Source organism: Brassica rapa, chromosome A02 (assembly GCF_000309985.2).
Source record: "Brassica rapa cultivar Chiifu-401-42 chromosome A02, CAAS_Brap_v3.01, whole genome shotgun sequence".
Lineage (NCBI taxonomy): Eukaryota > Viridiplantae > Streptophyta > Magnoliopsida > Brassicales > Brassicaceae > Brassica > Brassica rapa.
This window is the reverse complement of record NC_024796.2, coordinates 7,529,464-7,557,268: the sequence shown is the minus strand read 5'-3', so window position 1 is coordinate 7,557,268 and position 27,805 is coordinate 7,529,464. Positions and strand designations below refer to the sequence as shown.

At 31.2% G+C, this 27,805-nt stretch overlaps 3 protein-coding genes across 7 annotated transcripts; all 3 read left to right on the top strand.

Annotated features, from left to right (window-relative positions):
• Positions 1-998: 998 nt before the first annotated feature.
• On the top strand, positions 999-2,508 carry LOC103852033 (protein BOBBER 1). Its single transcript, XM_009128923.3, has 6 exons — positions 999-1,372; positions 1,453-1,625; positions 1,700-1,748; positions 1,829-1,995; positions 2,087-2,170; positions 2,262-2,508. The coding sequence occupies exons 1-6, from the start codon at positions 1,048-1,050 to the stop codon at positions 2,298-2,300; spliced, it is 837 nt and encodes a 278-aa protein (XP_009127171.1). The 5' UTR covers positions 999-1,047; the 3' UTR covers positions 2,301-2,508.
• Positions 2,509-14,884: 12,376 nt separating this feature from the next.
• On the top strand, positions 14,885-17,139 carry LOC103852031 (zinc finger protein CONSTANS-LIKE 10). Of its 5 annotated transcripts, none has more exons than XM_009128918.3 (4): positions 14,885-15,205; positions 15,935-16,441; positions 16,534-16,665; positions 16,755-17,139. In XM_009128918.3, exons 1-4 carry the CDS (start codon positions 15,026-15,028, stop codon positions 16,830-16,832), a joined length of 897 nt encoding a protein of 298 aa, XP_009127166.1. In that variant the 5' UTR covers positions 14,885-15,025; the 3' UTR covers positions 16,833-17,139. The 5 variants fall into 5 exon arrangements, with proteins under 5 accessions (XP_009127166.1, XP_009127167.1, XP_009127169.1 ...); XM_009128919.3 differs by lacking the exon at positions 14,885-15,205 and adding an exon at positions 15,359-15,774; XM_009128921.3 differs by lacking the exon at positions 14,885-15,205 and adding an exon at positions 15,543-15,844.
• A 4,697-nt stretch (positions 17,140-21,836) lies between these two features.
• On the top strand, positions 21,837-24,061 carry LOC103852030 (acyl-CoA-binding domain-containing protein 1). The gene is made up of 6 exons (XM_009128917.3): positions 21,837-22,445; positions 22,832-22,934; positions 23,057-23,160; positions 23,318-23,409; positions 23,500-23,597; positions 23,669-24,061. The coding sequence occupies exons 1-6, from the start codon at positions 21,994-21,996 to the stop codon at positions 23,843-23,845; spliced, it is 1,026 nt and encodes a 341-aa protein (XP_009127165.2). The 5' UTR covers positions 21,837-21,993; the 3' UTR covers positions 23,846-24,061.
• The last annotated feature ends 3,744 nt before the right edge of the window (positions 24,062-27,805 follow it).

Here is a 27,805-nt window from a genome sequence, read left to right as displayed (position 1 = left end):
TAAAGGAAAAAAATTTAACGATACATTTAGCTAAAATGCAAACTAAACTAGTAACCTTTATTCATTTCTACTATATTATAAACAATGTTTTTAAAACTGAACAAGATAATTATTGAATTATGATTCAATATGATTCTACCAGATCAAACTTGGTTCAATAATATGGTTCAATAAATTTTTTAATAATAAAATTTAAAAGTAATGTTAGTAAATATACATAATCAAAATATAAAGAGAAAAAGATTAGGATAGTACTAAACCAAGTTTTTGTTCCCAAAGTAGCACTCAAGGCCCAAAATCACAAAAATAGGTTTCATTAAAGAGGTAAATATACACTTATACTTCCTGGAGTAATTAATTCAAACCTTAGGGTTTAGAGTTAAAGGGTGGGGTTTTGGAATTAGGGTTTAAAATTTTATAAAAAACAAATACTAAAATAAAAAAAAAAATTTTAAAAACAGTTTCAAAATGTATTTTTAAATTATAAAAAGAAAATTTTGAAAAAAAAAAAATTTCAAAAAAAGTTATAAAAATTTCGAATCTGAAAACATATAATCTGAAACTATATAAAAAAATTCTTTTTATTTTATTTTATTTATTTATTTTTATTTTATTTATTTTTATTTATTTTTGTTTGTTTATTTAATTTTAAATCAAAGGTATTAGGGATATTTTACTCTTTAATGAATGTCATTTTTGTGACTTTCTTCCTCTACTGCTCTTTTTGAGACATAAACTTTAAAATGTGTTATTATTGACAATTGCCCAAATATAAATAGATATCAAATATAAAACATTATACATATAAATTATTCTTTGTTCATCTGGTTAGTTTATATATTTTTGATATTTTTAATGATTTTCATAAATTTAATAACGAAAATCAAATACAATCATGCATATTGTAAAAGAATAAAAAAATCATCTCAGATTAAATTTTATAGCTAAATATAAAATGATTTTCTTACTTTACATTTCTCCCTTTAGCTACTTCTCGAGTCCTCTCGAAACCTTGTTCTTCTCTCCGACAAGTAAAGCTAAACCCTTATGGCGATCATCTCCGAGGTTGAAGAGGAAACCAGCAGCAGCCAACCCTCGACCTTGCCCTTTAGGGCTACCTTTGATTCTTCGAACCCATTAGGTTTCTTGGAGAAAGTGTTCGACTTTCTCTCCCAACAGAGCGATTTTCTCAGTAAACCCTCCGCGGAGGCTGAGATCGCCGCCGCGGTTAGGGCGGCGAAGGAGAAGTCGACGAAAGCTGAGAAGAAGAGTGTTGAGAAGAAGCCTGTGGAGAAGGAGAGTGTGGCTGCTTCAAGCTCAGAGCCCATGGAAGTGGAGGAGGAGAAGAAGAAACAGGAAGCTGCTCCCATTGGTAAAATTTCAAATCTTTTGATTGGTCTAGGCTCTCTTAGGATTGGTTATGATCTTGAGTTAGTCTGTTTTTATTTGTAGCTCCTAACAAAGGAAATGGTTATGATCTTGAGAACTACTCGTGGGTCCAGACTCTACAGGAGGTCACTGTCAACGTTCCTGTGCCTAGTGGCACTAAAGCACGGTCTGTTGTATGCGAGATCAAGAAGAACCGTCTCAAGCTTGGTCTCAAAGGCCAGGATCCTATCATCGATGTAAGCTCCCTCTTCTGTTGTGTAGCTTATAAACTATTCATATGCTAAGTTTGCAAACTTTTAAATGGTTATAGGGAGAGCTGTACCGATCTGTGAAGCCTGATGACTGTTACTGGAACATCGGTAAATGCCTAAATCTCTAGTGAACAAATGCGCAAGAGATTTTTTTTTAACTTCTTGGTTGGTTTATTCTTTTCTTGCAGAGGACCAAAAGATGATTTCGATTCTGTTGACTAAGCAAGATCAGATGGAGTGGTGGAAATGCTGTGTGAAAGGCGAACCTGAGATCGATACGCAGAAGGTTGAGCCAGAGAACAGTAAATTAGCTGACCTTGACCCTGAGACTCGCTCCACTGTTGAGAAGATGATGGTACTTGTCGTTTTATGTTTCTCCAATGAGCTTTTTTTCATTTTGTGACATTGAAGTGTTTTCTTTTGTTTGTTCTTTGTTATCTATATAGTTTGATCAAAGGCAAAAGCAGATGGGACTTCCAACAAGCGACGAGCTACAGAAGCAAGACATCCTCAAGAAATTCATGTCTCAGGTAAAAAAATCTGTATCTTTGATTCTTATTACATTGTTTTTTTTTCTGTTACATTTAAACGGCTTTCTTCTTTTGGATTGTTTACTCGCAGCATCCAGAGATGGACTTCTCAAACGCAAAGATTAACTGATGCTCGTGTTGTCTGTCTGCCAGCTTTGCATCTTCACCAGCTTGTTTTTGTAGTTGCATCCTTACAAACTTTGTTGTTCTTGCTTTTGTTTTGTCTACTTGAAGGAATAGTTTGATAATCCGGTTTATGGTTGGTTTTTGTTGAATAAACTTTGACAATCTGTTTTTTTTTTAATTCATATATGAGCTCTCTCTTAAACTGGGCATAATTTGGTATCATTGTACTTATCTATCTTGTGACACATGGCAGCTTCTACGATTTGTCATGAAGCTGCCCTTTTCGGTAAAATGATAAAACCGGGATCATGTGACACTTTTGTGGTCCAGTCCGGTTTAAGTTGGGAATGTGGTCCACTGTCCACACTTGTGTTGTTGCTGCTCTACAACTTTCTTTCTTCAACTTCACATAAGGAATCATAAATTACATATATTTTACTTACGTGAATGCAAGCTCATTTGTGTAAATACATTCACTTTGGAAGCAAATGATTTTCTCCTCTCATTGTCTGGAGCGGTACAGTCGTAGCAACCTCACTTAGACCGTTATTCGCAAGAGTATGTGTTTGTGGTCCTCGTGGGCGATGTAACCATCTTTTTTAGATTAAACAAAAAAAAAATGATTGAAAAAACATAAAATCAATTTGCGTTCACTTCTTTTTTCCATTTGATGAAAAAGGTTAAAAACATTTTTCTGTCTGCAACAGTTCTACTTAAAACAACAAAATTGTTTCATTCATAGCATATGCAGCTCTACTCTCTTAATGTTTTAATTCAGTCCGACATTTTCAAAGGAAGTGTGTCTCAAAGTATCAGCTTTGGGTCTCGTTGCTGGGATGAAAACTAATTCAGTAAATTTGGATAAATTAATAATGGTAAGAGTGTGATATTTCATTAATTTATAATATTATAATTATTGAACTAAAATCTATAACTTTACTAACTTTTCTGTTTTAAGATTATTTGTTCTAATTCATTTTCTAATTTTCATTTAATAAATTTTATTTTTGCTTAGTTTTTTACCAAATTTTCATAATGCTTTCCGGTTCTTTTGTAGTTGATTGTACTAGCTTTATATATTAAGTTCATAACATTTATTTCAATCTTTACAAAAATTGATGAAACTAAAAGAATTTAGTTTTTGTCTCATTCAGATTTATTAAGAACTGAATATTTCTCTAAAAGATTTTTTCAAACATAAATTTTGTGGAAACATATATTAAAATAAACTTCAATTTATAAAAAACAAATCTGTAATTATATTTTAGTAATATTTATAAAACTACATAAATTACCAGTTTATAATTTTAGTAGTCATTTATTTACATAAAATATTGTATATATGTATTTCTTATTAAATTCTATTAAATATTTTAAAACAACATGAAATATACTGATAAGAAGTTACTTGCTCTGGTCTCTGATCCAACAATATTATGAGCTTAGAGCATGAAATATATTGATAAGAAAAATGTGTTTTGCTCATTCGTCATACTTGAAATATTAATTGACGGTTGGTAATTTATTTATATTATTGATAAGTTATTATTCGGTATTTTTAACCTTGTGTTTATTATGTATTGTATCCTATTTGTTTCGTACTAATCACATTTGTTAGTATGGTACGTTTATTATGTACAATTTGTTTCCGCAAACCATTCATAAGTTTAACCGTGGATATAACTTTTCTACTGGTTCAAATGGGAGACATTTCATATCATTTTAGTGTAGGCATGAATTTAGTGGGCTGGAGGCTGATTGGCTACATATTGTTTTGTCGATATTCATCAATTATTTGAAAGAGACAAACGCAGTATACACTAAATGAATCTTGTTGTTAATTATCAATTTCACCATCAGATATGTTATAACTCTCCCATTAGTTAGATCCAATCTTCATCTCCTTTAACTCTTTTGTTGGAGATATAACCAAAGGGGTGCATAGAGACAAAGTCGATGTGCCATGTGAATTTTAGCAGTCACCAATATTGATGATGACACAGTTGACACTAATGTACAATGAGACCAAACGAAGTAAAACATATTTCATATATTTACAAGTTGGTTACGATCTGTAATCACATCATACTTATACCGAAAACATTAATAAATTTTCTTTTTATATAGAAAATTTCAACCATTTGCGTCAAACTCTATTCTCTTTGAACAGAAAGGATTGAGTGTAAACGCATGTAATGGTTTTATACTTTCATATAACGTAAATAATTTTTTCCCATGTCTTGAGCTATATTCGAATTTGAATCTGACATAAGTGATCCAACTCATCTAACTAGTAGGCTTAACTTCATTACAGATCATTTTTAATTTTAATTTTTTATTTATTTCTGTGACATTTAGATGACCACGAAAGACTAGGTCTCTATAAGAACTATATGGTAAAAAATCTTTAAATTAATATTCGATAAAATTATAAACATAATAAATTTATAAATTTATATAGTTCTAAAGTTGGGCTGATTCCAAATATAAAATAAATCGATAAAATAATTTTTATAAATCCTCTGTAAATATATAATCCCATAAAAATATTAAATTAATAATATATATATACATATATATATATAAGTATAAACATAACATTGTATTATTATTTTTTATTTATTATCTCTATATTTGTTTAATACTTCAATATATATAGTATTTAGTAAAGTTATATCTAAAACTACACCTAAATTCTATGAAAAATATTTAATATGCATAAAATAAATTTTTTTAAAAAAATAAGAAAGTCGAATTTCTAAATCTAATTAATATATATCTATATTATTAAAAGAGAAGTACCAATATAAATTACCCCTTAGTTTTTCATTTTATTTACACTCCAATGCCACTGAAGTAATAAATGATCCTTTCTTTTAGTAGATTGTCTTTTACAAATAATAAATGTATTTCCTATTTCTAATTTTGCCAACAAAAACGGGAAACAATGACTTGAACGTAATCTGTCTTTATTATTTAAACTACAGTGTAAAAAAATCTTAGGAAAATGAAATCGTTTAATAGTTCTTAACTATAGTCTGCAGCCTTCTTCTTCATCTATAGGTGATGAACATGGAGGATAACTTTAGTTTTTAAAAAATTAAAATTCATGACTTCAAATCGTCATTGCTATGATACATGTATTAATAATTATTCTTCCGGAAGTTAATGTTCAGTCACGTTCTCATAGTCATAGATATATTACTGTAACCTATAACAAAGATATATACATATTTATTTCTTTATGTAAAATTCAAATCATCTATACAATCGATTTTCTAATCTTTCTAAACTAGCAAATCAATAAATTCAGAATCAAAACAGAATATCTTTTAATTTATTAGTCTATCCAAACTTATAATTAATGTCAAATCTTTATTATATCTATAAAATATAGAAACTATAGCCTAAATTTTTGGTAGCTATTATATTTACGTAAATAATAATATATACTTATCTTTTATATAGACCTGTGAAGTTGCTCTTCATAGAAGAATGAAACACTCGATCTTTGTATTTGAAGTATATTATTCCCGAAAACAAATACAAGATTGTAAGAATAGTAACAAAACAAACAGTTGAACAATATATTAATTTCTGCACAAATTTTTTGGTCTTCTTCTGTCAAAACTTCACCTAAAGCAGGGTGGCTCAAGAACTGCAAATCTCTCAACTCTAATCAGACACAAAACATGTTTCCAAGTTATATATATATATGACATAAAAAATAACCAGTGAATGTGATGACGCTTAGCTTCGTATTTTTTTGTTGAGCAACATGACTCACAATAGTTGTTTCATCTCTATGTTCGCACACAACTTTTCTGGAATCAAACACAAACAAAATAAATATATCAGAGTCAAAGAAACACAACGAATTCAGACAACCAACTAACTATATGAGGGACATCATAACTTTGCTGATTCTATTTACTTTCATTTAGTACAAACAAAAATTTTAAAAGAGAAAATTAATACCCGCGCAGTCGCGCGGGTCCAGGACTAGTATACATTAAATCAACTAGCTTTTTTTTGTGTCAGCTCTAGCTTTTTTTTTTAAGAAATATATTTAGAAATAGGAAAATCCAGAAAATGATTTTTTTTTGAGTAAACTAATAAAATACCATAAACCCAGAAAAGAGTATTATCAGGTTTTTATTTTTCATAAGTTCACTACCATAGATCTACGCTTTATGTAGAAGATGTGATTTCTCATATAATTGACTTGAATTTAGAATGATTATGGTGATTGATTTATTTACTGAAAATCGTTTTAAAATTTAGATGAGAAAAAAATTGTTAAGAAAATAAGAGGAGATTGTTCAAAAAGAAAAATGAGAGGAAAACAAATAGTGAATGAAAAAAAAACATGAGAGATCAAAGATGAGTGGTGAGTAATGAAAGATGAAATTATATGCCTTTAAATCAACTCATGGGTTGTTGACAAAAAAAAAAAATCAACTCATGGGTAATTTTCTAATATCGACTCCATTTATGGGTATTCGCCTAAATCTTTCTTTATTTTTTTCGTCAATTAGTAGCTATCTAATCGCTCTCGAATAGGTCAACAAAACTAAAATGTATTCTTGAGTCGTCTATTTTCATAACTTATTACCAATATGGCATTGGAAACATTACGATTAGAGAAAAAGACCAAAATAGCACTAAATCAAGTTTTTGTTCCCAAACTAACACTCAAGACCAAAAGTCACAAAAATAGTACTCAAGGGATGTGGTTTAGGGTTTAGAATTTAGGGTTTAGGGTTTAGAGTTTAGGTTTTAGGGTTTAGAGTTGTGAAGTGAGGTTTTGGGGATAAGATTTCAAATTTTAAAAAATAAAAAAACTTAAATTTTTCAAAAGATAAAATGCTATTTTGATCATTTTAGTTTTTGAGTGCTATTTTTGTGATATAATATATATATATATATATATATATATATCTTTAAAACATTTACCATATATACTCCACATAAGTATCTGTGTATTATATATACCCGTCTATGGTATGCCACTATCTGCCTAACATAATTTAGAACACAATTTTTCCTTAATATATTTGTTCTATCAATATAAAGATCGCGTCTTCATATAAACTTATGTAACATGCACAACTAGACATGCCAAAATTTCGTAATAACCAATCTCAATGCATATTTAGGAAATTAACATTTTCAATTTTTAAGTACATAGGTCAATCTCGTTCCTTTTTTTGTCGATCAGCATTATTCTATAATATTTATCTTTAACAGATAGTTTTTAATTTTAAAGTTCTTGTTACAATATGTTTTCGCAATTTTCATCAATCTAGTAAATACGATTGCGGACGAGGACATTGGTCAATGTGGTTTGACATAATGACAACATCTTTATCGCATTCTTGTTTTGGTGACATTTGTGGTGGTCGAATAGAAAATAAAATAAACGTAAAAGAAAACAAATATGTTGTTCATTGTAAATATACATATTTTCTAAAAATATATATTAATATAACTGAATCAGAATAAAAGTTAATGAATTAGTTCAAAATATTTCATAGTTAAAAATTATACGTAAAATATAATCGGTTCAACCATCCAACCATTCTCGATTGGTTATATTTTAAATTGCTCTTTACTATGTAATTTTGTATATATACAATACTGTTTTGTCGCTAGACAGAAGTGACACAAATTCTAATTCTACCGTTCCAGAGACTTTCATTTTTCTTACCAAAAATATTAACTTATGTAACCGATGCAAAACCTAAGTTGCATGGAAACAGAAACAGATATGCAAAAACAAAATATTTTGAAACACAGAAACATGGTTTTTGACTATTTTTTGCTTTGGAAACATTTAAAAAACATCTATATATATAACTGATTAATATTTTCATTTTTATTATGTTTAGTATATCTTAGAATACAAATAAACAAATAGCAATTTTATTTAATCATACAAAAATAAAATAAGTCATCATTAAACATCAAACTCATATAAAAAGTTTAAAATAACGCAAGTTTTCAAAATAGAAACATAAGTTTCCATTAAGTTTCCAAACTAAGATTAGAAAAACGAGTTTTTAATTCGTTTTCACGAGTTTCCGAGAGATTTCGATTCCAAAACGTTTTCGAAAATAAACTTTCAACTGAGTTTCCATGAAACACAGTGAGAAACACTATTCAAGTACCGAGTGGTTTGATTAGTCTCACAGGAGGTAGTGGAATAAACAACCATTGGTTGGTTGTATATGAAAAGCCAAATGTAACAATCTTCACTTTCATGAGATGAAGAAAAGACAAGATATCGATAAATATATAATAAATAAATAAAAAGAAGCAGGAAAATGATGAAAGTGTCGATGTTAAGAAGAAGCTAAAAGACCCCAACATGATGGGGGCTCAAATTCAAAATATGAGGCAAAATATGTAAACCAAAAAGCAAAGAAACAAAAAAGCACCCACTTGCAACTTAACTAAAAGAAATAAAATGCACTTTACAAATACACTCAAGAAATTTGGACCATCAATATTCTATAGATCAGTTTGATACTTACAATATGAACACGGAAAAGGTTGGAAACTGGAAAAGTGGGTGGCTAGGCATGAAGGAAGTAGTTTGATACTTGTTTATTTTCTATTCTTTATAGTTTTATTTCCTGAATAGGGAATGTTAAGGTTATAGTGTTGCGCACTTTACCTTTCTTAACCCAAATTTCAGCTTTTTATGATTTGTTTTTTCTTTTTTTTCCAAGGGAAGCAGTAAAACTAGGACATCTCTTGATTGCGAAGAACAGAAAAAAGTTGTTTTTTTTTTGTTTATATTCAAATGTTTAAATAAGTTAAATATTTTGCGTTTAAAAGAACAATTTGTTGAGCTGGCAAAAAGGGGTAGATAACTTTATCTTTGCAGCTGCAAATTTTGATTGTTAAATATTTCAGTCAATCAACTTTAGCGTTGAGATTCTCCCCATACCTTGACTGAAAGCTATTGGATCTCTCTTCCATTACCTCGTAATTGCATTGGTTAGAAGCCCTTTGTCAAAAAAAAATGCATTGGTTAGAGACACATATTGAACAGAAATGATTCCATAAAGCTTTTAGTACTAATATAGCCTATGGTAAAATTTGTTATATAGTAGTACTGATTCCCATATAAATTGCATTCTTTTTAATTTAGTACCAACTATTTTATTGAAAATTGCTAATCCAACCAATAATGAATTTATAATCAAATCTTATTTTTTCTTTTTAAAATATGTACACAATCAAATATATTTATTAACTTGAAACAAAGAGAGTATATGCCGAGCTGGCCTTGAGTAGAAACACATCCAACATATGTTTCTAGTTTTAACTGAGTTTATATATAAAGGGGTCATAATTCTCATGCCCGTCTCTGAATATATGCTTAGTTAGATTTTTTAATCCATCACTTACCTAAACAAAATATCCTTGACTAACTGTATACTAGTATTTTGTAAAGTACATGTAAAGGCCATTTCGAACGAATCTATTATAGGAACTACTTTTGGGCGAACGTGTATGCGCGTGGATACCTACAAATGCGCACACACAAGCACACATCAAAATTGTGTAAAATTCTTTGAGCATACATATATGATTATCTATTATATATTATTTTAAAAACATTACAACATTTAAGTTATATCATATGTCATCATTACGATGATTCTTAAAATATTTAGAAGATATGTTAGTCCATCTAGATATATACTATATTTTTCATTAAACTAAACATAAATTAATTATTAATGTAAAAAAATATATCAATTCAAATTTTACAATTCTAGGGTGACTAATACATAATGAATGCAACGAGAAAGGACTACCTTCAATTTTTTTTAATATTTATATCAATTAGTTATATGAATATTTATTCTTATTAGTTAATTGATATTTTGTTTTAAAGAGTTTTAGCTTTGTTATAAGTTATAACTAATAGTCTTAGAAATTGAAATATCTATTTTTGTTAATGATTTTGAGATAGATTTAGAAAGTGGAAAATATCGGATGATTAATGGATAAAGTATTTCGTTTTGTTATTTCAAAGAATTAATGGACTATCAGTTTTCCATCGTCTCTTAATGTTACATCATTGGTAAAACTCATGTTAATAGATAGAAATGATGCTCATAACCCAAGTTAATTTAGTGGTTAAGTTAATTAATCACCGAAAACATAAGATCTTTTCAAGTCATATGAATGCATATTAGAAAAGGTCTTTTCTTACAGAAGTATATATCAAATTATATAGTTAATTTGGATTTTATCATTAAAATGATAGCTCATAAGTTAAACAGATTTTCAGTTTTCAATCCTTGAAACCTGATAGCATTAAGCTGTAGGCTCCAAAACTACAATCATATGGATTACTACGACTTTCTTAACGAACGAAACAATACATAATTAGCATTATTGTTATACATCATGTACGTACTCGCACATGCCTTAAAGTTATCTTTTATTGTTTAAATTTTACAAAAATAATATTTAAGTGACTGATTGTGAATTATCATCACATTTGGCTGTGATGAATAAGATCATGACGAAAGAACAACAAAACGAATTTGGCCTTCATCGGGAAATTAGAAAACAACGACGAAAATATCTCTGCCATCTTTTATTTATATTCAGTGATTTATGTCTTATAAATAGTAGAAAAATTATATAGGATAGCTCTTATGGTCACAAAAAATAGTTTTTAATGAATAAAATAATTAAAATAAGTTTTATTAAAAAGTAAAAATATATTTTTATTCTAAAATTAAATAACCTGTAGGATAAGGTTTCAAATTTTAAAAAATAAAAAATTAAAATTAGAAATTTCAAAATAAAAATGGGTTATTGGCAGTGGCGGATCTAGAACCATTTATAGTTGGGGGCACAATACTAATTAAAAGCAAAGCAAAAACATTATGAATTGCGGGCACAATTTTGTTTATTCACTAAGCTAAGACATTTGAATCAAATTAGCTTAAATTGTTTAGAAGAAAATAAAAAAAGAGTAGGAGGCACGTGCCTCAGTACCCATAAGCCTACGTCCGCTCCTGGTTATTGGTCATTTTTTTTCTTGAATATTATTTTTGTAATAAAAACTTAAAAATATTATTTGAAAAAATTACTCTATAAAGTAACTATATTCGAAGATACACTGATAGTCTGATACAGTGGCTGCCTATCCAATTAAATAATTGCAAATTTATTTTTACTCCTATAGATAGTCCTAGTCTGCTTTATTTTATATTAGTGACTTTTAACATCATTTGACAAATTGTTTGCGTTGAACAACATATTCTGTTTTAAAGTGAGGGTACGTGCGTGTTTTAAATTACGGTTGTTTTGATATGTGATTAATTGTGCATTTATAGCCTGACTGGTTTAACCGCAGCGGTTGCGGTTGCGGTTGCGGGAGTTTGCGGATGCGGGTGGTTGCGGTTTCTAGCGGTTTTAAGAGATTTGTACGACTGGTTATGCGGTTAGAAATTTGTGCGTTTGCGGGATACTTATGACTGGTTAACTACCAAATGCAGCAGCAGTTAAATAATAAATTAACAATATTTACATTTTATACAATTATAAAAATATCAAAAATAATAATATTATAATAAATATAAAATTTATATTTAGAAAGTTATAGTTTAAATTTTTTAAAAATATAGAAAATATTTTTATTTTAAAGTTTTATAATATTAATTAAAATTTAATTGATATATTTTAGCATTTTTATAATTTCAGTTTAATTTTTTTATTGAATTTTTTTATTTTTGTATTTATATTGTTTTGGAAAAAAAATAATTTTTTTTTATCCTCCCGCAAACGCCCGCAACCGCAAACGCTAGCTGGAACCAGCTTTTGAATTTATGAGGTTCAGAGCGATTTGGAGCGATTTGGAGCGGTTTAGAGCGGTTTGAGCGATTGTTGCAAAACGCCAGCAACCGCTACCAACCGCAAAAGCTGCGTTTGCGGGTGGTAGCGGGAAAACCAGTCATACCCTTAGTGTATAAACTCATTTTCAGTTGTTTAAAAATGGTCATTTTTTATCATCATGTTTTTTTTTTAATTGGTTAGAAGTTATCAAAGTTGAAATGATTTTAAAGGGACAAAGTTCTTAGTTGTTCTATTCTGTTTCTTTTTTTTGTATCACCTTCTTACCATTCTCTTCTATATTTTTCTATTACTCTGTAAATACTTTTTATTCTCTTTTACAGCTGATTTTGTTTACAGTATAAAATAATCAATGGAACTCCAAAGCAGTGAACTCTTTATCGCTTCAAAAAAACAGTATTATCCTAAAATAATTTATCAATGAAAATGTTACTATAAAAATTCAATTATTAAACCATTATTTAATAATATGTTTTCGGCGAGAAGCTAATCGTTCGTAACAAACTCAACTAAAATAATTTGTCACTGAAAATGTTACTATAAAAACTCAATTAGTAAACCATTATTTAATAAGTAAAGAAAAAATATTTTTTTCGGCGAGAAACTAATTGTTCTTCACGTGTAACAATCTCAAGGGTGGAAAAGTAAATGAGAAAGTGGCTGAAGAACATAGCTAAGTAGGGCTCACAAAAGCATGTGCTATGTGTAAACTACTAAACTGTATATTGTGTAACAGTCAGGTTATGGAAGTCGCAGCCGTCCCACCGACACCGTAATAACAATATAGGCTACACTAATTTTTAATCATACTCTTATTACTTTTCTTTGGGGTCTAATTTACTCTTATTACCTAGTTTACAAAACAAACAATTTAAAGTCTAATAATCCCAAAGTAAAAATTAATAAAATTTTGATTATTTTTAATTCTGTGAGTAACCAATGGATTTTATTTTTATAATTGTATTATTCAATAAGAATATCGTATATCCATTTTTCAAAATTTCTGATTCTTAAAAAATGAAAAGCAAGTAAATGTATATTAGACACTAATTCATGTGAAGGCCTTTTATAAAAAAAAAAAGACACTAATTCATGTGTGTTTTTGCATGCAGTTTTCTTTCTATTTCTAATGCATATGATTTTATTTTATTTTCTTGTCAAAATTTTATTTTATTTTTCTGAATGGCAACTTCAAGTATGATTGCGGAACATGGAAATTATGTCGCCATTTACGACCATAATCTTAATTTAACGTATTATTTCCATATCAGTTAATTAAACTTTCTTTGTTGCATGGATCACTTTTTCTGAGTGAAAATTTCCATGAATTTTTAGTTTTTTATAATCAGTTCTACAGTTTTAACTATTTTCATGGTTTTAAAGAAAACAAAAAAACTTTGGTCAATTTTGAATTCTGAGTTACCAATATACCAGTAACCACAATGACTTACTCTTCTACCAAAATTCTTAACTCAAAAAGCTGATGTTGTTGGCATGTAAATATGTAAGCGCGTTTGAAAGTATAATGAGAATTTGTACTCTCTATACACCACTTTTCTCCTATTTGAACTCTATACCCTAAATCCCTCCAACCCCAACATTACCATTTTCCCCCCATTCAATGATATCTCAACTTTGTTAGTATATTTAGCTAATTTACTCAAATATAATTATATACTTCCATACCTCATCTGTTTCATTGTTTGGTGTTCTAATAATTATTATTTATATGAATATATATATATATATAAATTTTAATTACAAATACATCATCTTATATGATTATTTTCACAATTTTAAACTAATGTTAATTTACTAAAAAGAATTTTTAAATTTTATAATATATTATTATTACTAATAAAAACTGCATAGAAAATATATAAATAATATTTAAATATTTTTCAAAAAATATTTTTTTTCTTGCAACATAACAAATTTATATATTTTATCAATATACCGGATATATTAGTAATTTAGGATTCATAATATTTAGTGTTCCAAATCCTTTTCATTACCACTTGACCACAAAGTTTCAGACACAGATTTAACTGTTGTAATTGTTTATATATATTTTACTCCTTATAAAACATCTATGTTATTAAAATTCAAATCAGATTAAAATTCTTTCGACTAAAAAGGAAGAAAATATGCAAGTAAGATCAACATATAGCAAATTTGATTAATTGTACACACATTTTATTCTTACTCATGTCTTGCATTTTTATTATACAAGTATGTTTTTTTTCTTAATTAATCAAAAGTAGGAGTATAGTCGATATTATGCAACTTTGTAATTTGTATGCATTATTTTGAAGAACATAAATATCTATGAAGATGAAGAGGAAGACGAAGATGAAGATAAAGATAAAACATGTAAAACAAATATTCGTGGTAATCTGCGAATTTTTCGAAACAGTAAACATCAGACACAAGATAAAAATGAACCAAAAAAATTGTTATATTGATGAAAGCAATAAAAACGTTACATAAACCATTGTTTACTACTGACCAAGTCATTGCTTATTCTCTATAATAAAAAAACTTAAAACTTAAAAGTAATTGAGATACAACACTAAAATACAAAAGGTTCTGATCATTATATATATATGAATATACAACTATTAAATACCCTTTTTATATTATACTGAAAAATTAAATATTTTGTATAAAATTTTTAGTAATGGCTTTTTTCTCTCTATAGTGTCCACAATAGCACCAATAAATAAATAAACATAACAAAGCGTCTATCTGTCATAAAAAGGGCAAGAGCAGGAGCAAAGTACCAAACTTTTTCCTCTCAAATTCACAACTTGGCCTCTGTATTATTGTTTTCTTTCTTCTATGTCCACTTTCTCCTCCATTTCTCCATTTCATACTTCCAAACTTTTCTCTCACAAAGAGGACGAACAAAAAATGTATGCAGATTCAGGGTTAATGCTCCGATACATGCAAACTTGTTCTCCAGATATTCACCAATTTGAAGACCTCTTCAAATCATACAAGCTCTCAGATGATGAAATGGTTTGAATTTCTCTTCTTCTTTTCATTTTCACTCTTTATCTCACTGCATTTGAATATTTGAAGATCATCTTTTCCTTTTTTTCTAATTACTTGTGATGATTCTTCTTCCTTTTTTGGTCACTGATTTTCTATGTTATAGGTTTCCCTTGGAAGATTCTGATAGGGTTTTTGTCTTTTGATGAAACTAATATTCTTTCTTCCTCTATTTTCGTTTATGGAGTTAAAGGTTGGGAGTGTTTAGATGAGAAAAGCCAAATTGTCTACTGGTGAAGTTGATTAACTAGTGGTGTGAACTGTTTTAAGTGGCCACTTGATGAGATATTTTTGTTCCACTGACCTGACCACAAGTGTTTTTTGGTTGCTGAGAAAGTTGAGTAGGAAAAAAATATAGTTCTTTTTTCTTTTATAAGAAAAACATAATCTTTTTGATAAAACAGAATCTTCTACTTCAGAAAAAAAAGCCAAACGTTTCTTTTCACATGAGATTCCATGTTCTTCAAGACTTGTTTTTTTCCATTTATTCACTACTAGTGGATTGTCTTGTTTTATTGGTTCTTTCATCTCACAAAGTAATCCTTCACTAAAGATTCTTGAACGTATCTACCCGACTACTCGTAACAAGATTTTTAAAGATCTGTAGTCTGTACTTTTATTGTCTCAAATGTCTCGAACTATGTTCTGTTTTGTTTGTGGTCTCTGATTCTCATGTGATATTTATTTTTTTTGCAGAGAAACGCTTTTGCTGGGCCATCAAACATCCCTGAGTATGATACTGGAGAAGAAGGAGATCTATTCAAAGCTCCTGATTCAATTCTTGAAGAGTCAATCTTAACCGTTGATCCACTCTCAGCTGCCTTAACGATGATCTCTTGCGGGGAAGACTCTTCCCAAGGGCTTTGTGATCTTCCTGATCTCGATCTTGGGTTGTTTCAGAGTGGTCAGCAGCTTCTTGACAAAGCCTTTTATGAATGCGAGCAAGGTCTCACGATGAAATCAGCTATGATGGAGTCTCCACTCGCTGATGTTTTAGACGTAAAGAACATCTCTCTCGTGACAACGGGGATCGATGAGAGCCACGATACGCAGAAGACCGTAAGCTCGGGGAACTTGAGCTCTATGGATCGGTCACATGCACATCAAGAGGCTGTTGTGGTTCAGAATTTTCCTGATTTTTCTCACTTGGATTTTAGTTCTGATTATGGGATGCGACGAGCCTTTAGTGAAGGCGACATACAGGTTTGAGTATTTGTGAAACATTTGTTTGTTGAATCATCAATAATATGAAAAAAACAGTGCTGACTAGAGTTTTCTGTTTTTTTGATGAGTAGAAACTAGGGACTGGTCATTTTCAATCTCCACTGGATAGGATTATTGTGAGCTGTACTTCGGAGGATCGACGTGAGAAGCTTTCTAGATACAGGAACAAGAAGAGCAGGCGAAATTTCGGGCGTAAAATCAAGGTATACAACGCAATACCCTATAACAGATGACTTGAGAAGTAATCTTTTTGGTTCAAAGTTAGTCAAAGACTGTTTTGGTTTGGTTTCAGTATGCTTGTAGGAAAGCTCTTGCAGATAACCAACCGAGGATCCGAGGAAGGTTTGCGAAAACAGAGGAGAGGAAGTAAAATGGTTTCAAATGAATGGGGCTGAGGCAAAAGGAAGAACTTGAAAACATAAGGAGATAAAGCCTCTCCTGCATTAGAAACTAGTTTTGTTTAATATCTAATATATGTTTAGAATTAAAATGTTATAAGCCTTTAGTTAGTTTTTTTTGTATATACATGGTTTCTCTGAATAAGCTTTTTATGGAAAGAAATGTAGCTACAGAAGTGTCATGTAATGGAGGTGAAATATGTAAAAATGTATGTATGTGTAAAATTCTAAATATATTTATTATATATATATGTGAAATGAAAAAGTGATTGATGTTTTTTTTGCTAATAATAACAACTTGTTGTTGTTATTCTTCTTCTTCTTCTCTCTAAAGGATTCTCAGCTTCTTTGTTGCAAACCCCTCCTTGTGAAATCGTCCTAGCTGGGGTTGTGGTGCGGATCTCCGAAAAACATGTGGTTTTGTATATTAATGAACTTAAGTGCACTGATTTGGAGAATCTTTTGGATTCGTGCATCAGGTGCGAGCACTAGGTGGAGTCACGACCCACCGGTGAAACTTTCTTGGTCAAGCAGTACAAGAAGACAACCAAGATCGCCAAGGGTGGTATTTGCTAGAATGAGAACCAAAGCTTTAATGGTGTTCAAATTAGACGATGAAGGGAACACTGTTTACACTCAAGACATGGGGAACCTCGTCGTGTTCCTCTCAAACTCTGAACCTTTCTGTGTCCCTGCTACTTCGTTTCCTGGAATGGACCCTAACTATGTCCATTTCAGAGATTTCGAAGAAACAGGTTTTGTCGAACTGAGTTCCTCTGATGTCTGGAGTTTAGCCTCTACATCCTTGCGCCTTACTACATTCTGATGAGACTACGCTAAACCAAAGGTTCAATTAAGGACATAGTATAATGACTTAGTCTTCAAGTTATTTCTTATGTTTATGCAAATAAAGAGATCACGACTTCCCTTCATGTTATGTAGGAGAAGAGTGATCCACTTTCCCTTTCATGTCTTGTGGGAGTTTGCTTCATGTATCTTTTCTACTTAAATCAATGAAAACAACAAAAAGAGGTAGTCTTAACTACCCAAAGAAACATGTGTTCTTAGTTTGTTCTTGGCAAATTCTCTTTGATTTGAAGAGTGACCTTAATTGGTATCAAATCACATGTTTCTAGATCAATAATAGATACTCTTATAACTGGGGCCAGGGGCGGATCCACGTAGGAAGTGAGTGTGGCACCTGCCACATACTACTATACATATATTTCTTATGAAACTGAGTACAAAGGGCATTGTGTAGCTAATATGGTCCTGAAGTTTAGAACGTGCCACATCCACTCTAGGTTTGAATCCATGTGGTGCATGTCTTCTTTTAAATTTTTCTACATTTTTAATTACTATATTTCATAAAATATATTCTGTTGATTTTACTACCTAAAACTATTCTTTTTATCACTCGTTTATTTACTTTTTTAAAGAGAAAAATGTAATTTTACCACACACTTGAAATCACTTTCTAAATTTATTTTTAAGAGATGAATAATTTCATAAACCTTAAATATGTGATGAAAAATGACTAAACTAACTCTACTAAATCATTTATAAAAATAAACTCAACCCCACCCTTCTTTACATACTAAACTTTAAACAATAATACATAAATTCAAATGTTAAAGTATTTTTATTGAAAGTATATTTTTTTAAATTATAGCAATCTTATTATATTTCAATCAATTTTAAATATTATTTTTTTCAAAATAAAATTCATAATTTATTAAAAATTTAAATTTAACAATTATTTTATTAAGTTTATTTTTCAATACTTAAAGAAAAAATAAAAACTAAAAGAAATAAAATTTATAATGAAATTACTATATGTATATACAATTTTATGATATGGTTGAAAATGAATATTTAAAATTGCAAAAAAAAATTATGTTATTTATTTTGTGAAAAATTAATGAATAATGTCTTGTAAAAACTATAATTTAATTTATTAAATTATATTTAACAAAAATAAATTTATATATTATGCCCCACGTTAATTTATTTTCTGGATCCGTCCGTGATTGGGACCTATCACATTCCACCTCAAAATATTGTCGAGTCTTAGTTTTGGATTCTGTGTCTGTCCATCAGTACTCTCTGTATGATTGATATGGATATTCTCTTGAAGAAAAAATTGCTACCATTTATCTCTCTTTCCCCTGATTATTTATAAACTATATCAAGAGATCAGTGTAAGATGTCAAATATCATCACTAGTGAATCTTGTACACACCGGGATTAGTCTATTCCATAAAACCCAATTAAGAGTTGAAGAGACACAAAGAGAAAACAGAGATAAAGCAAGCAGATGCAACGTTGCTATGCATCATGCAGTTCAATGAAGGTAGCAAATGGATCATTTACCCTTTTTCTCCTCTTCATATTTTTTTATTTTCTTAATATTCGATTCTTCATAATTTTAATTATTTACAAGAATTTCATTTTCTTCACATTATTTGGCTATTTGCTAGCTACCATCTCTCTTTCTGCTAATTATTTTATAAAGTATTATCAAGAGAGCAGTTGCAACAATGAAGATACACAAAGTGAAAACAGAGGTATACACAGATCAAAATAATGTGCTTGAAGCTGTAGAGTTAGCTTCATTATTTTACTAGAAAGCTTATTTGTCTTGTTGTTACTGGTTTATATAATTACGAATATGCTTTGCCTACCGTTGACAACAATCCATAATTCTCTAAGCACACAACATCACCAGGGGCAATATCATTTGTAGCAATATCAATATCTTGACAAAGGGGTAATTTGATTGTACAGTACTTTGCCAAAACGCCTCTCTCTCGCTCACAATGCATTAGTCATGATTGCACAGTATTTTTTAACAGCTACTCCCTCTCGATTTTTTCTTTTCTTTTTCTGAGTTACAAACTAACAAACTACGGTTCTCTTCTCCTATTTTGTCATGATTGCACAGTATTTATTATAGTATTTATAAATACTAGAAAATGCATATTCATATCCTCAAAAAATACAAAAAAGGATTTTGTCATTTAAGAGTAGTCAAGAATAAATATTTATTATAGAGTTTTAGAAGATAAGTTATTAGTATGTTTAATGAAGAAGTTATTATAGAGTTTTAGAAGAAGCAACCAAGTAGTCATAAAATCCTCACACAAATATAAAGTTTAAGCATAAGTATTCAAACATTAAACCAAATATTAAAATAAACCATGCAAATAAACACACTTAATTAAGAAAGAGAGATAATAAGTTAAAAAGGGAAATGCTGAAATCACCTGACACAGTCTCTGATGAGACGCGGCATATTGTACGATCACTTATTAATAATTACTAATAAAAAGACCTTCGTCACCGTCAAAGTCTAAGGACTATCTGTCCGCCGCCGGAATCACCGCCTAACTCACTCACCGTCGAAGTCGCTGTCGGAGCCTCTTCCTCCTTCGTCACCACCGCCGGAGCCTCCTCTTCCACCTCCTTCTTCTTCGTCACCACCGCCGGAGCCTCCTCTTCCACCTCCTTCTTCTTCATCGCCACCGGAGCCTCTTCCTCGGATGTTTAAGGTTATTTAAGAAAAAACTTAAAACTGACAACCATAATAATTTTGGATGTTATAAACATCAAGAGTTTTTTTGTTGATGACAAACAATGAGAGAAAGATGGAGATGTTAAAGAGAAAAAGGAAAAAATATTCGAACAATACTTGTGCATAAGGTTTAGCTACATTTGCTAGCTAAACAAAGAGTGTAGATTTGACTAAACAATTCCACACAAGGATTCCTTCATGCTTGAGTTGTACATATATATCTATACTATTGGTTCACTTAATAAAAATTATTTAATAAAAGGACTTTCTTGTATGTTCTCTACACCAACACCAACAAGGACATTCTTAGGTTTGGAGAGAAGATTTTTTACGAAAGAAATCATTTTTTCCTAAGAGATGGAAACGAGAAATAACGACATTAAAAAGAAGAAGATGCAAGGAAGAAAGTACTTGTTAAATTACTAAGATACCTTTAAACCTTACTAAAATTCAGTCTAACTCGTATTGAAAAGAATATATTTGTTAAAAGAGAAGAAGTTGTTTGTTAAAATTACTAATATACTTAACCAATACTAAAATTTAGCTCAATCCAGCCCAATAACAAAGTAACATTGCAAAAGATCAACTTTTGTATTTTCTAATCGCTTCTTGATAATTTAAATCTGAAAAATACTTGGTTAGAATTTATGGTTGATCTAGAAAAAAGTTATTAACTTATGACTGAGGAATGTTTAGATTAGACAAATTAATCAAGTCATAAGTTAAATAAAATAAAACATAAATTAATATCCGGAAGTTAGATCCTCATGTGTGACACCAGAAATTGTTCTCAAGGAATGTTGATAAATTCAATATTTTTGCGGTCAAGGATATGAAAACTAGAACATGTTACCGTGCGGATCACTTACTTGCTCAAAGTTTTAAGCTGGAGAAAGATCTCACCATCTCTGCTGAGAACGCGGATGAATTTAGGATGTTCTTACAGGTCTTGAAAGGTTAAAAGGCTAGGAACAGAGAGAGTATATTATATCTAAGACATTTTTCGTTTTACAATTATTATTTGAATCCGGATATGATATCTAGCTTGATTCAATAGTATCCAAATGAACAATATTTTGAATATTAATTTGCATCTAGATTCAATGTATGAATACAAAAGCGAACATGATCTAAATCTAGCATAATATCTAAATAGACCTAATTTTTTTTATTATCGATCGGATCAAAAAATTATTAATATTCAAAATAAAAATATATAGTTAAAATATTAGTTAATTATTATAGTAATTTAAATACTCCAAATTAAAATATTTGAATTCGATTATACTGATTAGTTTCAAATATTGTTTGGGTGGTTCTGATATATGTCTAGACATAAAGAAAATTGGATCTAAACCGGATTTGAACAAAACCACGTTGAAAAAGTGTTGGTTTTGTTGGTCTATTTTCTAATATCCCTCTGTCTTGTCTTGAGTGAAGCGGCGAAAACAAGAAAAAAGATGGTTCCTTTTTGTTTCTGGAGATTCGTTCTTGTGACCCTTCACTGAAAAGTTTAGGTCTTTCTTCTTCACTCTGAATCTCTCGCCGATTTGAGAGAAATGGGTGTTGATTGGTTTCAGCTCGCTCAGTCTCTAATCTTCGGTTTGATCTTCGCTTACCTTCTCGCCAAGCTGATCTCCATCCTCGTCGCGTTTAAAGACGACAACCTCTCCCTCACTCGCAGCCACGACGCCGCCCAATCGGAGAATGAATACTACCGGAAGGTCGATTCTTCAGCCGGCGAGACGGATTCTCTTGTGGCGGAGCAAGGAAGCTTGAGAGGCGATGAAGACGATGATGAAGACGATTGGGAAGGTGTGGAAAGCACGGAGCTTGATGAAGCATTCAGTGCCGCGACGGCTTTTGTGGCGGCTGCTGCTTCGGACAGGCTTTCGCAGAAAGTGTCGAGCGAGTTGCAGCTTCAGCTTTATGGGTTGTATAAGATTGCTACCGAAGGAGCTTGTACTGCTCCTCAGCCTTCAGCTCTCAAAATGACTGCTCGTGCTAAGTGGTTTGTGCCTCTCTCTCTCTCTTTCTTGATTCTTTACTCTGTTTCTGTGCCATGATTGATAATCTGATTCCGATGTTTTTGACTGTGAATCTGTGATGATGATTGCTTGTTAATGTTTAGTTGAGATAGTTGAGGTATCTTCATGTGGGTATCACAAAGTTAGCAGCTTGCATTGAGTATCGAAACTTGATTGCTTAATCATATGTTTAGTTGAGGTATCTTCACGTTGTCTGTAGCACCAAGTTCACATCTTGCATTGTGAAAATATCGAATGTTGATTGCTTTGGTTGCGTTCTCTGTCAGTATGTTATGGTTGATGCTGTAGACTTGATTGTTTAGTTGATTGACTTGACTGAGACTTGTCATGATGTTTTTTCTTGGTTTAGGCAAGCATGGCAGAAGATGGGTGCAATGCCAGCTGAGGAAGCGATGGAGAAGTACATCGACCTTGTGACTCACTTGTACCCAGCTTGGGTTGAAGGTGGCTCGGTAGTTATTTTCCTTTTACCGCTTCTCTTAATTTCTCGTTTCTCTGGATTGTTTTAAGGATGATTCGTTTCTTTTCTTAGAATCTCTACTAACTTGATTGTTTGTTTTGTTCTGATGTTTAGAAAGGAAGGAATCGTAGTGGTGATGCTGCAGGATCCAGCTCTAGAGCACCCATGGGACCAGTGTTTAGCTCATTGGTTTACGAAGAAGAATCCGAAAATGAGTTGTAAGGTTCTAAGCAATTTTATCTTACGCATTCTGATATCATACCAGTCACATGAATGTATCCATTTGTAGTTGAAGAGTCATTTAGTTAGCCATCAATGTCATTTAGTTTTAGAGGAATCTCTGTTCATTCTTGTGTTTCTTTGTCAATGTTACAGGAAGATTGATGCAGTCCACGCCTTTGCTAGAGAAGGAGAAGTGGAGAATCTATTGAAATGCATAGAAAGTGGCATACCAGTAAATGCAAGAGGTTACTTAGTCTCTCTTTATATACCATTCTCGCAAACGTTTTCGATTTGCTTTGAAGTTTAAATGTCTTTAAATGTCTGTGAAATTTCAGATAGTGAAGGTCGGACACCGCTGCATTGGGCTATAGACCGTGGCCACTTGAATGTTGCTAAAGCTCTAGTTGATAACAAGGCCGATGTTAATGCTAAGGTAAATTCAAAACCCTTAACTATAAGATTTGTGTGTTTCTTTGGATGACTTTAACTTTTGTTTTTGTGTAGGACAATGAAGGCCAAACCGCTCTGCACTACGCTGTTGTGTGCGAAAGAGAGGCTCTTGCAGAGTTTCTAGTGAAGCAGAAAGCTGATACAAGCATTAAAGATGAAGATGGGAACTCGCCTCTTGATCTCTGTGAATCAGAGTGGTCTTGGATGCGAGAGAAGAAGGATTCTGATTGAGATTTTGTACTCTTTGAACTGTGTGTTCAATGTCTTAAAACAGAGATGTTTCGTATACCTTTCTTGCTACTTTGCTTCTGTAACGGTTTTAGGCTACCTCAAAGCATTTTGCGTAGAAGTAACGGTTTTGTTTGTTACTATATCGAACCAGAGAGAGAGATCATCATCCCAATAAAGCTCAAAAATGCTGTTAAAACCAGCTAGAGACTAGTTTGCCTTGTAGTATACTAAACCATGAATTCACTATTATCATCTTTTTTGATTGACATATATAATTGGGTTAATTTCTGTTATATCTTCTCTATTAATTAAAGAACTATGATACCACCACACCAGATGCGCGTTTAATTACGTTTTCTTTGCAATGATCATTGTTAGTTTTATTAACTTACCCTTTGTTTACAGGAATATTATATGGTGATAATGTCTTTAGGGTCAAAAAAAGAGGTTCATGTCGGTTTAATAAGGGAACTGTATTACTCGTTTAGATTACATAATTATTTTGATTGGCTCAAACTATAAGAGCATCCGCATTAGAGGTTCAGAGAAGGGGATCACACGCTTTACGAAAAAAAAATATATTAAAAAAAGCAAAATCGATGAGCTCAGCTCCTGTCGCCTCTTCTCCATGATACCATCTCTCCTAAAGTTCATCACTGTAACGCGGGCTCCACGACACGTGGCGGCCCGCGATTGGTCTAAATTTTTTTTTTTTTTTTTAAATCGAAAAAAAAAAGAAAAAAATTAGTAATAAAAAATTGAAAAGTTGAATCCCAAAGAGGGGTTCACTAATGCTCTTGCTCTAAGGTAACCACATGGGTGGTCGGATAGCGCATGGCGTACGGTGTCCCTAAGGGCATCTCCATTCCAACTCCATTTTTTCCTCTAAAATGGAGTAAAAGTGAAAATAGAGTAAAATTGCTTCAACCCTACTTCATTTCCCACTCCATTATAGAGTGATGAACAAACAAAAAATAAACTACTCCATTTATGGAGTAAATTTCATTATAGAGTGAGATATGGAGTTGGGTTGGAGTATTCCTTACTTCATATCCACTTTTACTCCATTTTAGAGGAAAAAATGGAGTTGGGATGGAAATACCCTAAGGGACTTGGGTTCGAATCCTTGCCAACTCAGATTTACTATCCATGTGACCACGACATGAATATCTAATTTCTCTTGCGAGCAACTGGGTTTGACTAGTACCGGTGGTCAGATCCCAGAGAACTAGTTATTGGGTTTCGGCCCGTCAGATGTAAAGATCACATGCCTTACTCTTTTACCAAAGAGCCAAGTTAAGGGGAAGAACGTCTCAACTCACTCTCCTTTGAAACGTAAACGATACACAGATTTTGATTTTTTTGTTTGCATTTGTATTCTTATCAGAAATGATACGTTTTCAAACAAACACCAAGTTCAACTGATACAGCGAGATTGAACCCATTATCATACATTTTTAATATGTTTAAGTTCTATATTTTACAGAACTACTAGTATTATTGGTAGAATCCTCTACCGAGTTTCTGTAAGTATATGTCCTAAACCATTCTCTGACATCATACATTATCAGATGACATACTTTCAATTTCTTATACATACTAAACAAAAATTATTTTTGGTGATGAGATCTAGTATCAATTTGACAACTTAAGTTTTTTAATTTGTAATTTATCATTATTAACTGATAAAATATATAAACTTTAAATTTTTATTTTTAAAACATTTTTCTTAAAACAATTAGAAACATAATTATAATAATTAATAAGTAATGTCAGTCATTGAACAAATCTGTTGTTACCGTTAATAGCTATTGTGATGGCATACTCATGTCTTTCCTTCCATTACCAAAAACAAAAGAGGAAGTTTGAATAAAAATCATAGAAAATAAGCTAAAACATGGGAGAGGAATAGGACAAGCCACTCTGAGGATAGAAGTGGAGTTGAAAAATATCACTGTCCAGCACACTCAAAGTCTATAACACATTTAATGTGGTCCGCGACGATTTTTTTCGTACTCAATTAATTTTAAATGTCTGCGTCTGTACTTTATGTTAAGAGACTAACTTACCGAAATTCCAAAGGGAAATACTTTGAAAGTATATAAATACTGACACTATTCGTCGTGAATATGTATGAAAATATTAATTTTGGGTGTGTTCGTTTACGTTATGGTTAGTGTGTATGCATGCAGCATACTGAATCGTGGCAAGTTATTGTTCCCACCAACTCCACTATTGCTGCAACTTCTGTTCTCTCTCTGCAACCAAAAATGTATTGCTGAGAGAATTTAATCAGCGATTAGACATATTATAACACCATTGAGGCATTGAGTGATTGAGAAAATTTTAGATACGGTGTTACAAAAAATGTTAAAGTCAGCCTGTAATAATCAATCAGAAAGGCAATAAAACGGTGATAAATGGTTTATTTATGTTTGTGATTTTGTACTCGACCTTTTCGTCAGATTTCCAACGAAGTCTAAACCAACTTTATCACTAAACCATGATAACATATGTAGTGGACATTGGACACAGCAGATGGTAAGATTTAACTCTTAAGACACTTACGTTGATGCTGTAGCTCAATAAGAACATTGTTTTCTCTTTTTCGTATGACAATATTCGTCACTACATTTAAACACAACATTTTTGCCGACATATCACTACGTACCGCGCGGCTATACACTGATTTTATTTCCTACTCATGTTTTCCCTTATTTCAATTTCATTTTTTCATTTGTAAAGTCATACATAACCTTTGAATTGTTGCATAATCTGTGTGGATGTGGACATAAGAGCTATAACTAGTCAAGAGAATTATTAAGTATTACAAACATTGACCAGGCGGTTAAAAAGAAAACATTGGTTGTAAGTTTAACCAATTAGATTCACCACCGCATGTCAAGACGCTCATGGCATTCTTAGCTCGGATTTTGGCTAACCGCGTGCGGTAACACATGGGAGACCAGCTTCCGTCCCATATCCTCGAGCAAGTTTAACCAATTAGTCATAGCAAGTCAAGCATTAAGCGTATATGGTTATGTGTTTGTTTTTCTTATGGCAATCAAAAGTTTTAAGATATGTTTAGATCTTAAAACTTTCAAGCATAAAGAGTAGAAATGTGTGGAAATCAGTGCGCGCTGGCCCAATGATGATTACTTGAGGAAGTTTCGGCCCTAATACGGAAGTCACCTGGATTCGATTCATGCTGGTGACCGGAGCATTCACATTCTCTCTCAGGGGAAATGGGCAACCCACTATTTTTTTTAGAACTGTGTGGATATTAGGTCAAAATACATAGTATTATGGAGACAAGATCTTAAATTAAAAATAAGATTTTGGGGATAGTGGTCTCTCACTATAATGGGTCACTTAAAAAGATGCACTTCTCTTATACATTTGTAGGCCACTCGCTATGTCTGTCTCAATCTTAGTTGACTTCTTATAAAGCTGTAAAGGCCGAAATGGATGGATTAATTCCACTATTCTCTTTATTTATATGTAACTATCAATTGTTTGGTACCACGGATTAATCTGCCCCTAAACATTTTATGAATCCATAATTACTTACCTAAATTCAATTTTAAAACAATTTATTTTTCTGCCTAGCAATTGCCTACCATGTTTATATGTTTTCGGTTTTACTTTTTGACTAAATAATTTTTATACATATTCATTATAAAATTTACATTCGCTGCTATACAGATTTAATAAGTAGTTTGAATTTTCGCATTATCATTTAATTTGCGAATATTTTCAGTTATATATTGATAAAGGAACATGTAAATCAAATTATTTTATTAATAGTGTGTTCAGATTTTAGTACTTGTAGGGTCTTTACTTGAAAAGTAGTGTACCTCTCGGTATATAATTTCACGTTCGTTATGAATCATCAACTGCAATAAAACTAAGAATAATCACGTACGAGTTTGGTATGATCCCATATTCCCCATCTTACTT

Coding starts and splice junctions, on each gene's coding strand:
- LOC103852030 (XM_009128917.3), top strand. CDS start 21,994: ATGGGTGTTGATTGGTTTCAGCTCGCTCAGTCTCTAATCTTCGGTTTG. Junction 22,935..23,056: donor CTTGGGTTGAAGGTGGCTCG/GTAGTTATTTTC, acceptor TCTGATGTTTAG/AAAGGAAGGAATCGTAGTGG. Junction 23,598..23,668: donor AGGCCGATGTTAATGCTAAG/GTAAATTCAAAA, acceptor GTTTTTGTGTAG/GACAATGAAGGCCAAACCGC.
- LOC103852033 (XM_009128923.3), top strand. CDS start 1,048: ATGGCGATCATCTCCGAGGTTGAAGAGGAAACCAGCAGCAGCCAACCC. Junction 1,749..1,828: donor TGACTGTTACTGGAACATCG/GTAAATGCCTAA, acceptor CTTTTCTTGCAG/AGGACCAAAAGATGATTTCG. Junction 2,171..2,261: donor TCAAGAAATTCATGTCTCAG/GTAAAAAAATCT, acceptor GTTTACTCGCAG/CATCCAGAGATGGACTTCTC.
- LOC103852031 (XM_009128918.3), top strand. CDS start 15,026: ATGTCCACTTTCTCCTCCATTTCTCCATTTCATACTTCCAAACTTTTC. Junction 15,206..15,934: donor AGCTCTCAGATGATGAAATG/GTTTGAATTTCT, acceptor TTTTTTTTGCAG/AGAAACGCTTTTGCTGGGCC. Junction 16,442..16,533: donor TTAGTGAAGGCGACATACAG/GTTTGAGTATTT, acceptor TTTGATGAGTAG/AAACTAGGGACTGGTCATTT.